The following is a 15,560-nucleotide window of genomic DNA, read 5'->3' as shown; positions in this document are numbered from 1 at the left end:
CAATCTTAAAGGACAAAAGGGAGAAATGAAAGTGGGGAAAATTTGCCAATGATCGGATACTTTCCACACTCTGGTTATAGATGTCCCATTTACCTGAGTGGAATAAGATGGTGGTTGCCATCATGAAGTCTATCTCCTCTCTATTGTGTCTCTCAGAGTTTTCTTCCCTCCATCTCATGTATCTCCATCACTTTAGGTAGTCTATAGCCCAGAGATAGTGAACCTTTTAGAGATCAAGTGCTGTGCCCATCCCCTGCCCACCCAGAGAAAGCGTGCGTGGCCTGGCCCCTTATTCCACATAGGCGAGGGAGGAAATGCTCCCATTGGCTGCTGGGCAGAGGGGTGGGGATGTGAAAAAAATATCATGGGGCACAGGGGAGAGGGGGTGGTGCCCAGCTCAGCCCAAGTCCCTCAGCCTTTCTACCTATGACCTCCTGGGGGGGGGGGGTGGCAGGGAGCATACAGAGTGGTCTGTGTCCCAAAGCTGACACAATCTCCATGATGATGAGTTTCCTGGTGATATTTCCTAGGGGCTTATTAAATGCTTGTTGACTGAATGACCCAAAGCCTTTTTTTTTTTAGTGGCTTGACATTTTTTTTCTTTCATGACTGGGCTGTTTATATTACCTATTTGTTATATCAATTTTAACTTCTATAAACAATGATCTATTTCTTTTAGAATCTTAAAACTTATTAATATAATCTTTAGATAGTAATCTGACAATTATTTGGACCTTTTATTTTTAATTTTCATCATTTTTTATTATTTATTTTTAAAAACCCCTTACTTTCCATCTTGGAATCAATACTTTGGGGTCCGTCTGAGGCCAGATTTGAACCTAGGATGTCCTGTCTCTAGGCTTGGCTCTCAATCCACTGAGCTACCCAGATGCCCCCCATTTACATTTTTAAATGGCATTTGCTAGCTGTCAATTATGTTCTCAAAAACTGTTATCATTTCAACCACTTTCTTAGTCAAGTAATCAGTTATCTTGCTTCTCCTTTTTCTCTTTTCTTAGTTCCTTTTCTCCTTACTTAATAACTCAAAGATTGGAATAGTACCCCCACTAATAGGAATGAATGACAATTAGTATTTGATAAATGGTCTTTAAGAGTTGGAGAGGCTAGGTAATGATGCCTTTGAGAATGCCTAGATCTCCTAACACGGAGTCACCCACTTAACTGTATTCCTCTATCAAATGGGTAAGAGTAGCTTCTTTGACTGACTGTGTAGCCAGAACAAACTTGTCTTTCAAAATGGCCAGATTGGGACAGTTACCATTTATCCTGCACATTTTTCCCTCATGCATGCAGAGAGTGAGCATTATAATTGACTCATTGAGGGTGACATGAACTACATTAAAATGGTATAGGGGGGCAGCTGGGTAGCTCAGTGGAGTGAGAGTCAGGCCTAGAGACAGGAGGTCCTAGGTTCAAACCCGGCCTCAGCCACTTCCCAGCTGTGTGACCCTGGGCAAGTCACCTGACCCCCATTGCCCACCCTTACCAATCTTCCACCTATGAGACAATACACCGAAGTACAAGGGTTTAAAAAAAATGGTATAGGGTTATCATCTCTCTTCTCCCTCTTTTATTCCTTGGCTTCCAAGTTTCTCTTGGTCTGAGGTTTGTTTTGTTTGTCTTAAGTTTTAGCTGTAGTTAGTAGTCCCCACTGGACCAGTGAATAGAAACAGGCCTGGAGACAGGAGGTCCTGGGTTCAAATCCTCAGATACACTCTTATCTGTGTGACCCTATTTAGTCACTTAACTACCATTGCCTAACCCTTACTGCTCTTCTGCCTTAGAACAATTGATTCTAAGACAGAAGGTTTTTGTTTTTTTTTTTTAAAGTATAAATAGCATTAGGAAAATAAGTTGATAAAGAGTGGCTGGACCAAAACAAGACTACTTTAAGAAAATCCATATTGGTTTAGGAGAGGCATAATCAGAAATGAATGAGATATAAAAAGCAATTTTTTTCTTGCAGCTTGCAGAAAATTTTCTTTTTCTTTGTAGTTGTATCGTAATCCACCTAAAAAAGTTGAATTGTTTATTTCGGCAGTCTTTTTTGGGGATTCATTATACTTTGTGTGATTTTTTTTTGGTCAGTTGTCTCATAAGAGTATATAATTTCTGGATGGTATATGAATAGCCTAATTTCTCTCCAGTCTATTGTCTTGCCATTATGGTTGACTATCTGTATAATATTCCAAATTCTCATTTCTCTCTGAATCATCTCTCAGGAATTGGCCCAGCTATATGCGCTGCTAATCTTTTTGAAACAATTTGTGTTTTTATTGATGTCTTATTTTTTATTACATTTGTCCCCAAATATATCCCCCTCCCCCCATAAGCCATCTGTTGTGACAAAGATTAAAAAAAGAGAAAAAAAAGCAGTTCAGCACCACTAAGTAACACATTAACCATATCTTATACTAAATGTAATCCATACCACAGTCTGCTCCCTGAAATAAAGAGAAGAAAGTCTGCTAATATCTCTTAAACATAAATATTCTTAGGATAGCTCTGAATATTTAAACTATAATAATCACAAAGAAGGTCCATATATTTATATGTAAAATATATACAAATGCATATGTCCATCTTTAATTTGTGTATAATAAGATGTGAAAATAGAGGCTTCCAAACACGTTTTGGTTTGGCAAAACATGTTACTTCAACTACTACATAAAAATGATTTTTTTTTTTAAGCACCAGCAAAACATACTAGTAGTAAAAAAGAAATCAGTCTTTTGGCATATTTTCTACCACTCACAGATACCAGAAAGTTAAGAACACAGAAACCATACAATCCAACTCATTGTACAATACACTTGATTTCCTAGGTCTCCTGGGCATTTATTCTTCTGGATTAGGGTACATATATTGGAACCTTTATTTTACAGTTCAAAGAACACATATTTAAAGTCCACTTCCATTATATTAATCAGTGAAGTCGCTCTAATTTAGCCTGAAGAGACTTAAAATTCCCCGTGCTGGCTTGTACTGCTAGTGTTGAACTCATAGACTGGAGTTCAACAAGATAACCACAAACAGCATCCATGCAGACATTTGTAAATCGTCGTCTGTAAAAGAAATAAAACAAAACGCATAATTAAGAAATATATGTGCCTTCTTCTCTATAAGGGGGAGGGGAGAAAGGGACAGAAGAATTTGTAACTCAACATTTAAAAAAATGGTAAAAATTATTTTCATATGTAATTGGGGAAAAAATATTTAAGGAAAAGAAATAGAAACATTTCTCACATGCCCTTATATTCTGGTGCTTTCTTTCTTAAACCAAAGGTAAATGGAAATGGAACATACACATGACAATCAGAAAATTAGGGAAATAATTAGTAAAATTGGGAAAATGTGAGTAAGTGCTGCTTTAGAGTTTTCAGGGATTGTTAGGCATATAATAGTCATCATTTGGTGAAATAGGAACCAGGATGAATGGCATATTAGATACTTTAATGCTTGCCTCTAACCCTAGGAACAAAAATGGGGAAAGAATGAGGAAAAACAAGTCAAGGGAATGAGGGAAAATGAATAATAACATCCTTGGCAAATTATGTTAATAAATTTATCTATGGTTTTTAAAGTGGCAATTTGAGAATGGGAATAATGAATAGATGCCTAAAAATCAGATGAAATTAGGTATATTACAGCATTGAAAATGAAAAAGGAACTTCTATTTTAGAGTAGCAAGCCCTAATATGACTTTGTTGAGGGCTCTTGTGATGATTTTCAGAAACAACCCAGATTTTTTCTTAAGCAGTTTTCAAAATTAAAATAGAATTGGATTATTTCATGTTATTTTCCTTCTCTAGTTCTGCTTAGCATACAGTAAAATCAGAGACATAAATATCCTAGGGGCTATATTGCTACATGAATAGAGGAGTTAGATAAAGACTATGATATTAAGAGAAGCTTAAGGGGCAACTAGGAGGTATATTAGATAGGGAACCAGGTCTGGAGAATGGAAGTCCTAGATTCAAATTTGACCTTAAACACTTCCCAGCTCTATGACCCTGGGCAAGTTATTTAACCCCAACTGCCTAGCTCTCACTGCTCTTCCGTGTTGGAACAGATATACAGTATCAATTCTAGGACAGAAGGTAATAAATAATAATAATAATAATAATAATAATAGGCTGAAAATACAAAGACAAAAAAGTCTTCTTGTAAATTTTTAAGAACTGAAGAATATTAACAGCAAAATATGAGGAAGTTAATTACAATAATAGAAAGTAATTTTTAGCAGTTAATTTGCATTATGTAAAACTGATTGTCTTAGTCAAAAGGCAAAAGCTTTATAACTTTTTCCATCTTAAATTCTTACTGCAAGAGCTTTATCCTAAGTGTTTTAAGAACTTTTGGAATTCTACAACTACACAATTCAGTCTACAATTCAGTCATTTCTGATTACCTCTCATAATGAGGTACTTGGTTGGGATTCTCAACATATCTGGACAATAATACATGTATGCAATCCAAAAGGTGTAAAGGCTTCTTTATCCTAGTCCAGAATGGATCCTATAAAGAAAAGAGACATATCAAGAAATATGAACTAGATGCATTTTTATAAAGCATATAAATCTGCTGAAGCAGTCATTTGCCACTATTGCTAACAAACGCTCTGACTGTTTTGAGGTGCTGTGGTATTGGGGAGTGATGATTTGGGAGTTAGGGTTCACATCTTAGCTCCAACTCCTACTGTCTGTGTAACCTTGGGAAAACCGTGACTTCTCTTTAGTTTTGTTTTCCCTTATGTAAAATGGGAGATATTCATGCAAAAATTTGCTTGTGTATGTCAGAAAAACAGTAAATCTTTGAAAATAAGTTGCTACTTATATATGTGCTAGCCATTATTACTATTAATTTATGAGCACTGGCACTGTATGTGGCAATAATACATTGGATTATCATTTATGGGTGCTTCTCTAATTTGTAGATTTTGTAATCCACATGCTCCTACACATTTGTTTAAGATTTGTACATCCATGCCTTTTTATGGATGTTGCATCAACTAGCCCTGCATTTAACAAGCTTTTTTAACACTGGGTAGGCCACATCTTCCCTCCAGACAGTAATTTATTAATCTGTGAAAAAGAGAGTAGTTATTTGCCCTCCCTGTGTCACAATGTTATGAAGAGCAAATGAGAATATATGTATGAATGTGCTTTTAAAAAAAGGTAAATACTAATAGAAATTTAAGATATTATTCTGAAACCACTGGCTTTGATCATCAAGAAAATATGTATATTTATAGCTCTTATTCTCAGGAGTAAAGTTATGCAAAAACTGAGCAACAAAATACTCAACTGTAGTATTACCCATTGAAAAGAATTTAAAAGAATAAATAGCTATGGGGCAGGTAGGTAGCATAGTGGATAGAGCACCAGGTTTGGAGTTGAGAGGATGTGAGTTCAAATTAGACCTGAGACTGTTAGCTATGTGATCCTGGGGTAGTCACTTAACCCTGAGAAGAGCCTTTGCCACTCTTCTGTCTTAGAACTGATATTAAGACAGAAGGTAAGGGTTAAAAAAAAAAATGAACAGCTTAAGTGAGCTAAACAGTGTAAGTTTGACTCAAGTTTTGTAGGGAGGTAGGGGTAGTGGAGGGGAAGGCCCATCATGTTTTGTGCTTTTAAGTCTATAATTTGGTTCCAAAGATTTACTCTATTTGAATTGGAATGCATTTAATTTTTAAAAGATTATCAAACTTTGACCTAGCCATACCACTGCTGGGTTTGTACCCCCCCAAAGAGATATTAAGGAAAAAGATTTGTACAAAAATATTTATAGCTGCGCTCTCTGTGGTGGTAAAAAATTAGAAAATGAGGGAGTGTCCATTGATTGGGAAATAGCTGAACAAACTGTGGTATATGATTGTGATGGAATATTATTGTGCTAAAAGATATAATGAACTGGAGGAATTCCATGAGAACTGGAATGACCTCCTGGAATTGATGCAGAGTGAAAGGAACAGAACCAGGAGAACATTATATACAGACAGATACACTGTGGTAAAATTGATTATAATAGACTTCTGTACTAGTAGCAATGCAATGATCCCGGACAATTCTAAGGTATTTATGAGAAAGAACATTATCCACATCCAGAGAAAAGAACTGTGGAAATGGAAATGCATTAGAAAACTATATAATCGATCATGTGATGTGTTAAGGATGCGATTAGATTAGGGTTTTGATGTTAAAGAATAACTCTACTGCAAATATGAATAACATGGAAATAGGTTTTGAACAATGATACATGTATAACCCAGTGGAACTGCTTGTCAGCTCCACGGGGGAGGGGAATGTGTGTGGGAGAATCATGAATCATGTAACCATGTAAAAATATTCTAAATAAAAAAAGGAAAAAAAAGATTATCAAACTGAGGAGATAGCATTAATTCTGTCATTAAATAAATCTTCTGTGAAATGATTCTCTTCTCACATTTCTAATAGTACTTTGTACTAGAACTTGCTAAACAAAAGGCAATATATTCCAATTGTATTTTCCTTACCCTTGATTTGAACAAGTGATCATATACGTCTAATAGTCTAGGCAGTGGCACTCCTATTTCATTCATTGTCTGTATCACAAATCCAACATCCCAGTTCAAGCTACATACTTGCTGTTCTAAGAACTGTACGATAAAATCTGAAATGGGAAAAAGAGAAACATACTAAAAAATTAGGAAGAGTTTTGTTCATTTTGGAGTAGATTTTAAAGGGAAATTTTTAGATTGGATTATACATTATGCTTAAAAAATTGGTGTTGCCTTATTAGAATTAGCAGGTGTTTTCTTTATACTAGTAAATTTAAAAGGTTCAAATGATATTAATTGCTTTTCAAAATTTCAAATTCACTTGTTTGTTTTACTTCTGTTATTTTCTGCCTTTTCCCTCCCTGATTCACTGAAAAAGTTAAGAAAAATAAAATCTATTACAAGTATGTAGTTAAACAGAACAAATTCTTGCATTAGCCACATCCAGAAAAATAAAATGAGAAGAAAATATTCCTCATTCTGCATTCTTCATTTGGAGATAGATAGTATGTTTCATTATGAGTCCTTTGGAATTATGGTTGGTCACTATGTTGATCAGTAAATTAATTTTTTCAAAATTGATTTAAAAGATTACCTAATTCATTTGTTTTTCTCAAAAACAAAACAAAGAACAAACCCTCAATTCGACCAAATGATTTAGAATTTGGCACACAAAAACTAGATTATTATCTATAGTAAGACAGGGTAATAGCACTCTGAAAAGATGGATAAATACTGTGAATTAATCTCATGGATTTGTTACTTTGAGTTTTGAAATAACATTAAGACTTCTATGGACAAACACTTTCAGATACTTCTGTGCCTGGGTCTCTCAATTTGTTTGGGTACTGTGCTTGAGGTCAGGATAAAATTTTTATCTTTCTGCTTTGGTTAATCTTTTCCTCTGCTCCCAACACCTGGCAAGTTTTTTAAATCACTGGTCATTCAGCCAGGAGACTTGGCAGAACATCAATCAGTGTAAAGGGATCACTCCTTAGAAAATAAAGAACTCAGACTTAGGTCAACAGTATTGTTTCTTTATATTCCTGTAGCCAAATTGAAATGAAAAGTTTTAAAATATCCCTCCATAGAGAATGAGTTAAAAAATGAAAACAAAAGAGGTATAGCTGCAGTCAGGCTGGCACTTCACTTTAATGTAAGAGCTTTAACTTAGCTTTTACTTTCTGTTCCTAAAATACATATAGAAAATGAGAAAAAGAGAGTGTGACAGAGAGAGAGAGAGAGAGAGAGAGAGAGAGAGAGAGAGAGAGAGAGAGAGAGAGAGATGTGTGTAAAAACAACTTAATTTCTCCAGAGTAAGTTCCTCATGGTATTATAGAAAGAACCCTGGCCTTGAGAGTCAAGAGACAGGCCAAATATTTACTATCTGTGGGATCATGATCAAGTCTTTCCATCTCCCTGAAACTTAATGTCCTCACATGGTAAACTGAGAATAGTATTTATTCTACAGATGTTATAGGGGTATAAGGAAGAAATTCCTTTGTAAACTTTAAAAGATATATTGAAGGGGGGCAGCTGAGTAGCTCAGTGGATTGAGAGCCAGGCCTAGAGACGGGAGGTCCTAGGTTCAAATCCGGCCTCAGACACTTCCCAGCTGTGTGACCCTGGGCAAGTCACTTGACCCCCATTGCCCACCCTTACCACTCTTCCACCTATAAGTCAATACACAGAAGTTAAGGGTTTAAAAATTAAAAAAAAAAAAAAAAAAAAAAAAAAAAAGATATATTGAAGGACATCTAGGTTGCTCAGTAGAGTATCAGGCTTGGGAACAGGAGGTCATAGATTCAAATATGGCTTCAGAGACTTCCTAGCTGTGTGACCCTCAGAAGTCACTTTATTAGCCCTTACAGCTCTGCCACCTTGGAAATAATACTTAGTATTGATTCTAAGACAAAAGGTAAGGGTTAATAAAAAAAGATTAAATTAATATCTATAACTATTACTATATCACCCTATAATGGTATAAATAATCAAAAGTATTAAGTACTTAAGTATTTAACAACAAAATGTGTTTGAAGAATTCAGTGAATTGGTCCATTTTTTTAAATCTATATGACAAAGAAAATAGTAGGTCTGAAATTTCATTTAAAAATTATTAAATAAATATGCTCATAATAATTCAAGTTTAAATTGCATCTGTCCAGAGGAAATCATACTAGATTGTGCATTAAAGAAACTTTAAAAAAGTTCAGTTGTCTCAAAAGTTCATATAACTAGAATTTCTCTGTAAGATATAAGAAAAACATAAATGAAAAATAAATTGCTTATTAATGATTTATATTTAAAAAGCTGCTTCTAGTTCACATCTTAGTCCAAATTCAGTGTAAACCTTTACACCTCCTGTGTTTACAGTTTAGTGTAATAATTATCTGCATTAAAAATGTGCAAGTTCCCAATACAACTCTGAATTCTCAATTAAACACTAGATTTTGCTCAGTAATTTCTAGTTAAGTTTCTCATTATATTCCAATTCTCTGAAAATTAAAAAGCAAGTCTATAAAATTTGTTTTAATTTGTTAGCCAAAAAAAAGAATAATGACCCAAAACTCATTTCTCTATTTCCTATGAATAACAGCTTAGCCAAGAATACCAAGCATGCAACTGATAGAAACATCCTTTTGGCACTTGAAAAAGCTTAATTATTTCTACTTCATAATTTTTTCTATAATTTTGTTAAGAATGTTTCTTAGCATTCTAAAGGCTTTTCAGGTAATAAAAGAAATAAATTATGTGGTTCTATCTGTAAGGACCTAAGCTTATTTCTACCAGGTTATTTCTTTGCCCATATTATTAGTCTTTTCCCCTTGAAGTAGTAGTCACATTTGTCAAATATTTATAAAACCTTGTGAATGTATTTAATGAGTAAAAAAAAAATTTTATCATTCCACAAAGTTTCCACTGTTATTTACTAATTTTTTTTTTCAGGGATTTTTTTTAAATTTTCAGAATTTATATTTTGTTATGAGTTTAGCATGCATCTTTACTTACAAAATGCACCAGAGACTTTCTCATGAAGAGATTTGAGAACTAATGAGAAATATTCCATCCAACTTCTCTGAAGGTAAACTATCAGATGGTTAGAACAAACACCCTTCCTGCCAGATGTTCAGTCCAGCAGAGTACAACCCAAAAGCCAGATTTCTCCTATTTTACACTACCATGGCAGACAAAGGGAAGGTAGCAAGTGAGAGATGGCCTAAGCACTTTTTCTACAACTTGTATAACATTTAGAATATTTATGGTCCTCATCAACAGCTGGAAAATATATAAAAACCTTGTATTCAAACATCTGCCATTGGAAATACATCTAAAAGGCAATTATTCAAGTAGCAAACTGGAAGTTATAGCAATAATGCTCCTCTAGCCTAAAGATGTCACATGAGCAGCACTACCAAATATGAGAAGAGGACCAGATGTAGGTGCAAAAAACACATTTGTGGCAAATGTGTGACAAAAGTGTACAAAATGCAATTTGTAAATATATGGTTAAAAAATATATTTGTTAATATATTTTATTCTCCTTTCTATGTAAGTGTATTTTGAAAACAAATACTCATGAGTAGATATTGCAATTTTAGTTTGAAGTAAACATTTTTCTCCTGTTATCTCTATTGTCTTTAACTTACAGATAAAAATCAAATACTGTAGAACAATGGATGCAAAATGGTCCTTTGAGGTATTTTGAAATCCCAGTCCTTCTCAGAGCTATAACATTGATCATATCATAGATGTAGCAATTATAAGTCAAGTTCCCATGGGGGTAAAAAAAGAAAAAAAAATTCTTATAGTAGTTGTATGCTAATTACATATAGATATATCCAGTGTTCACTGCTTACCTAAAGGAAAAAATCGAGGTGTGCCAGCATAAATTTTGCCAAGCAGGACAATTTTAAGACTAAGAGCATGCATTCTATCTGAGGAGCTCATTGCCACACTGTCATTCAACTCTGCAAGAAAGAAAGAAGTATATATCATATTTACATTTCTTTCAAAAGCTAAAATTTATAAAACTATCCTAAAAGTTTGCCACTGAAATTGTAACAAACATTAGTATATTCTGGTCTATTAATATTGCCACTCTTGCTATACCTGCCCTTCCAGGATGGCAAACAAGAATGAGGTTTAAGACAGGCACCAGTTTCTCTCACCTGGTGACTTACAAAGATAAGATCTTTCACATAATAGAAATTTTTTGTGGTGAGAATATAGCAATGTTTAGAATGGTAAATTACATTTGAAATTTTATCAAAGGATATGAACTCAGTCATTCACTTAACATGATTTTTATTTGACCTTACTTTCTGGGCAACTAGCAAATTTCTCATTTCTTCCAATTCATTTACAAATCTTTATCATTATGTCTAAGCACTTACCCTTCTCTATAATATCTTGCCAAAGTGTCTGTACCAAGATAGGGTCTGAATAACCAGCACAATGAATGATTGCAAGTTTACATTCTGCAAGTTTGAATGGGTCAGCAAATTCTCCATAAAGCTGCAGAAAAAAAAACAAAGCCCACAAAAAGTAAATTAATTTGCAAAAGAGTTAAAAAAGTAAATAACAGCTTTACCAAAGAAAATTATACATGCAGAGAACCAATCCAATAAAACTAGATCAATCCTATTCAAGTTAAATATAATGTATTAATTCACCTTTTTTTTTCAAAAATTGGATCTGAAATATGATGTAAAAACTCCTTTGAAGAAAGGGAAAGCTAGGATAGGAAAGGAAATGCCTTCTTTAAAAAGTCATATTTAAAAAAAAATGCTAGGGGTATATTTATTTCTTGTAGAATAAGGCACTTTCCCAGATGGAGTCTGAGAAACCACTTCACAAAATATTAATTAACATAGAGGCCTCTAATCTAAAAATAAGAATAATTCAAATTAGAAAGAATGTTCAGTCCAAAGTCTAAAAAAAAATTGAAAGGGAATACTTCCAAAAGAAAGGGTAACTTTGTTTTAAGAGATCTTTATTTGGGGGTGGGAATGGCAGAGACAGCAAAATTAAACCTTTTCAGGATTAGTCTGTTCCTAAGAGTTATGAAGGCATTTCCCCTTAATATTGGGAGAGCCAATCTGATTTTTTAATATAAAATAGCAGTTACCTCTTGAAATACCAGCAAAGTGATTCTGTACCATTAAAACTTTCCTGGACTTTATACTCTAGGGAATTTTTTTTAAACTGAACTCCCTGAAACTGAAATATAAACCAAACCTATAACCTTATCTTTTACCTTAGGTAAAAAAATTCTAAAAGCTCTAACAGTTTTTGTTTTTTTTTTAATTACCTTTGTTATGTCCATTAGCTCAGAATCTAGCTGAGAAATTGCATCTTGTACAGAAGGATGATGGGAATACTGCCTTTGTAATGTATCTTGTATCTGAAGCTGGATCCTAGCAACCTAATTTAAAAAAAATACATTTTTTAGTAAAATAATTACTTATAGCTCTGAAAGGAAAATAATAAAATCCTATAGTAAACCAACAAACCTTTATCATAAGACCTATTAAAATTTCCCGAAATTAGAGTAAACAAATTAAAAAAAAACCCTGCTGGATGCTTCATCATATAATTCATATAATCTCTTATAAAGGAAATATGTAAAATTACTAAACAGCAACATCTCTTTTGATGATTGTGATGTTATTTCATTAGTGTAGAGATTAACTGGCAGCTAGGTGATGCTGCTGGGTCCAGTCAGGAAGATTATCGAATTCAAATACAGCCTTGGATACTTAATAGCTGTGTGGTCCTGGAAAAAGTCTTTGCTTCAGTTCCCTCAAATGTAAAATGAGAATAACAATAACAATAGCACTGAACTCATAGGGATGTTGCAAAGAGCATAGTACCAGGTACAAAGCAGGGGCTATATAAATGCTTATTCTCTCCCTCATTTCCTCCTCCACAAAAAGCTTTCAATGAGGAGCTCTATTTATGTAGGTCATCATCTTTCCAGAAATTAGTCTCGAGACAGTTGCCTAGAGTGCTATGTTAAGTCACTTGCCCAAGGTCATGCAGACAGTATTTGTCAGGACTGGAACCCAGGACTTCCTGTCATGGTGGCCAAATCATATCCATTGTGCCACCTCATATATATACCAAATGGTTGATTTAAAAAAACAAACTGGAGCATTTTTGTTACACTGAATCGGGGACAAAAAGGAAAGAATGGAATCACTGGTGAATGCTATACTTCATAAAAATATAATTAAAAAGCAAGGATGACATTTCCTAAAGTACACGAGATAATGAATGGAGTAGTTTTTATGACTCATTTTCCTTACTTCCATCTTTTCTTCAAGTTCATGAAGGAATTCACCATCTGCAGCTATCGACGAAATAGCTGTGGAGCTTTTAGCACTAAGAATGGCACGAGCAATATATTCCAGACGCTGCTGAAGTGAAATTTCAGTGCTGAAGGGGAAAAAACAAACAAACCAGGTACTTTAAATGAAGTGAAGCAATTTGCCTAAAACAAACATAAAAGGGCATTCTAAATGAATGACAAGTAATTGTGAAAACTTATAAACGACATTTACTTACAGTATCTATCTCTATGAATTTATTGAGTGTTTACTGTGGCAAAGCAACAAGCTGGGTTCTATGGGGAATCTTAACAGATGAACCAAACGTGGCATACACTACTCTAAAAGAGTATCAAGTATCATGAGGTGTGACTGTGGTAAAAACCTCTATAAACTTTTCTTGAATTAATCACCCTGGCTAATGTCAAATCCTTTATACACATGCTTCTCAAAGATAATTTTCCTCCATTCTTTCAAAACATTATTATATTAGTAGAATAGTTTTGTTCCTGTTGTTTTTTAATGTCAGTTAAGTTAAGATAGAGGAGGAGAGGCTTTAGACCTTAGGCCTAGTGGCAGTACAAATCATGGGCTTGGGGGCTGACCATGATGAAACATTATCAGATAGAAGATGAGTCATGTACTAAAGTAATCCGGGAATCAGGAAACAAGCAGCTAGGATGAGTAAGAGACTCTATTATAGTAGTACAACAAACCACATTGGCACTGATCACATGTAGATTAAAAAAAAAAAAAAAAAGACTTTTGCATAGATGACATAATAAGAAAATGAAACAATGAACACCAGATTTAAATGTTTTCTATTTCCTAATTTCACTTCAAACTTTTATTCATTTTCTCTTTTAGACCATTCACCCGATGATTTCAGGTACCTTTCCCATACACAAAAATCATATCTAATGTGATAATTACACTAAGACAAAACAACTGTTGATGATGTCTATTTCTCACACTCTCTAAAGAGAGTAGTTATTATGGATGGGAATGGGATTCCATGACCAATAAAACAATCAGCAGCTCTAATGGACTCAATGAAGTTTATACTGTATACTCTCTCAGGAGGTTGTGCTGGGTAGATGCTAGTCTTGAAGTCAGGAAGACTCAAGTCCAAATCCTGTCTCAGACTAGTTAAGTTGTATGACCTTGGTGACAACTTTTCTCAGTCCCAATTTTTTCATCTGGATGATGGAGATAATCATAGCACCTATCTCACAGGATTGTTGTAAAGATTAAATGAGGTAATAAATGTAAAACACTTAGCAAACATTAAAGCACTTTTGTTTCCATGCAGCGAATATCAATAATGTTTGCTCTTGAAGTCCATGAGTAACCAAGGTCCTTTGTTTTATCCAGTCTTTTAAGAGACTTTAAAGGTCATTAATCCCCTCCGCACCCCTTTTCCTTTCCTCCTTTCTCCTCAGTTCTGAAAATATCCAGAACACTAAGTACAGGCTGCCCTCTCCACTCATGGGAGGCTGGTTTTTGAGTTTCCACAAGGAACCTGAACTACTGTGCATTGTAGGAGGGAGGAAGGCTAGACTCAAATTTGAGGTTCCAGGTGCTCTTAAAAAAGTAAAAACAAGATGACATGAAATTTCTTAAGGAAAGAAAATAAACTGACTAAAATGGAGATGAGATGCTCCTACTACTTTCAGTAATGTCTTAAAGATATTCCTTCAATTTTCTAAAATCCCTGGTCCTTAGCAATCTCCTTTTCACTGACTCTCCTCAGCTTTAGCTCAACTCTGCCATATAGAAAAAGATGTAACTGCACTTCAAGGAAAGAAACCCCCAAAAGAAAGTGTGATGTTTCTTTCTCTTTTTGCATACTGGGTCTTCAGTAGAAAAACAGACACCATAAGAACTCTAAACTACAGAATTTAAAAGTATTGTTCAACTGAATTCCTTCCCCAATAAATCTATGGGGTTCTGATTACTCGTGAATTTACTTTATCCAAGTCATTCATTTAACAATGAGGCACGGATTCATGCATGATTTGCCCAAGTCTCACTGACGTCAACATAAGAAAAGCCTAGTTAAAATGGCCCAAATTTATTTCAACATATCTTGCTATTATATTGCTCATTACATATCCTAATTGAACCATTTGAAATGATCAGTTTGAATTACTAAACATTAAAATTATAGAATTAAAAAGAAATACAATTACTTTTAAACAAATCCAGTACTTATATTTAATAGCTACCAGCAAATAGTACCCTCAAATAGAGTCCTAAAAATGGGATTGTCATCAATAGAAACGCAGATTCCAAAGGCTCCAAGGCTGGCTAGGGTGGCCTCCACCTGACCCCAAAAGGTGGCAGCCCTGTGCCTGCCTCAAGACCTCCAAAGAGGAGGAACTCAGTGCCTCCAGAGGCAGCTCATTAAAACTTGTCTTTAAATAACTACCACTTATTGCTTCTAGTTTGTCCCTGTGGGGCCAAGCAGAATAAATTTCATCCCCCCCCCCCCCCGACTTCCACATGAAAACCTTTCAAATGCTTCAAGCCTTCTTCCCCCTGAGTCTTCACACTTTTCCAGACTAAATAACATTACTAATTCATTTCAGACAATCCTCATGATGGCATATTCATTCTCAAGTCCTCACAATCTCTCACTGTTTCTTTTAGAAAGGTTCCAGAAAAGGCCT

At 34.6% G+C, this 15,560-nt stretch overlaps 1 protein-coding gene across 2 annotated transcripts in view; it reads right to left on the bottom strand.

The window, feature by feature from the left end:
* Positions 1 to 2,838: 2,838 nt before the first annotated feature.
* The window catches only part of NUP155 (nucleoporin 155), a 70,868-nt gene continuing 58,146 nt past the window's right edge, over positions 2,839 to 15,560 (bottom strand). For both annotated transcript variants that reach the window (XM_044664306.1, XM_044664315.1), the window contains 7 exons: positions 12,868 to 12,997; positions 11,871 to 11,984; positions 10,954 to 11,074; positions 10,417 to 10,527; positions 6,536 to 6,672; positions 4,433 to 4,539; positions 2,839 to 3,086 (listed from right to left, as the gene is read on the bottom strand). In XM_044664306.1, coding sequence (XP_044520241.1) covers positions 2,948 to 3,086; positions 4,433 to 4,539; positions 6,536 to 6,672; positions 10,417 to 10,527; positions 10,954 to 11,074; positions 11,871 to 11,984; positions 12,868 to 12,997 — 859 coding nt within the window. In that variant the 3' untranslated portion in view covers positions 2,839 to 2,947. The remainder of the gene's footprint in view (positions 3,087 to 4,432; positions 4,540 to 6,535; positions 6,673 to 10,416; positions 10,528 to 10,953; positions 11,075 to 11,870; positions 11,985 to 12,867; positions 12,998 to 15,560) is intronic.

This window comes from Gracilinanus agilis, chromosome 1 (genome assembly GCF_016433145.1).
Source record: "Gracilinanus agilis isolate LMUSP501 chromosome 1, AgileGrace, whole genome shotgun sequence".
Taxonomy (NCBI): Eukaryota; Metazoa; Chordata; class Mammalia; order Didelphimorphia; family Didelphidae; genus Gracilinanus; species Gracilinanus agilis.
This window is presented reverse-complemented; position numbering and strand designations above follow the sequence as displayed.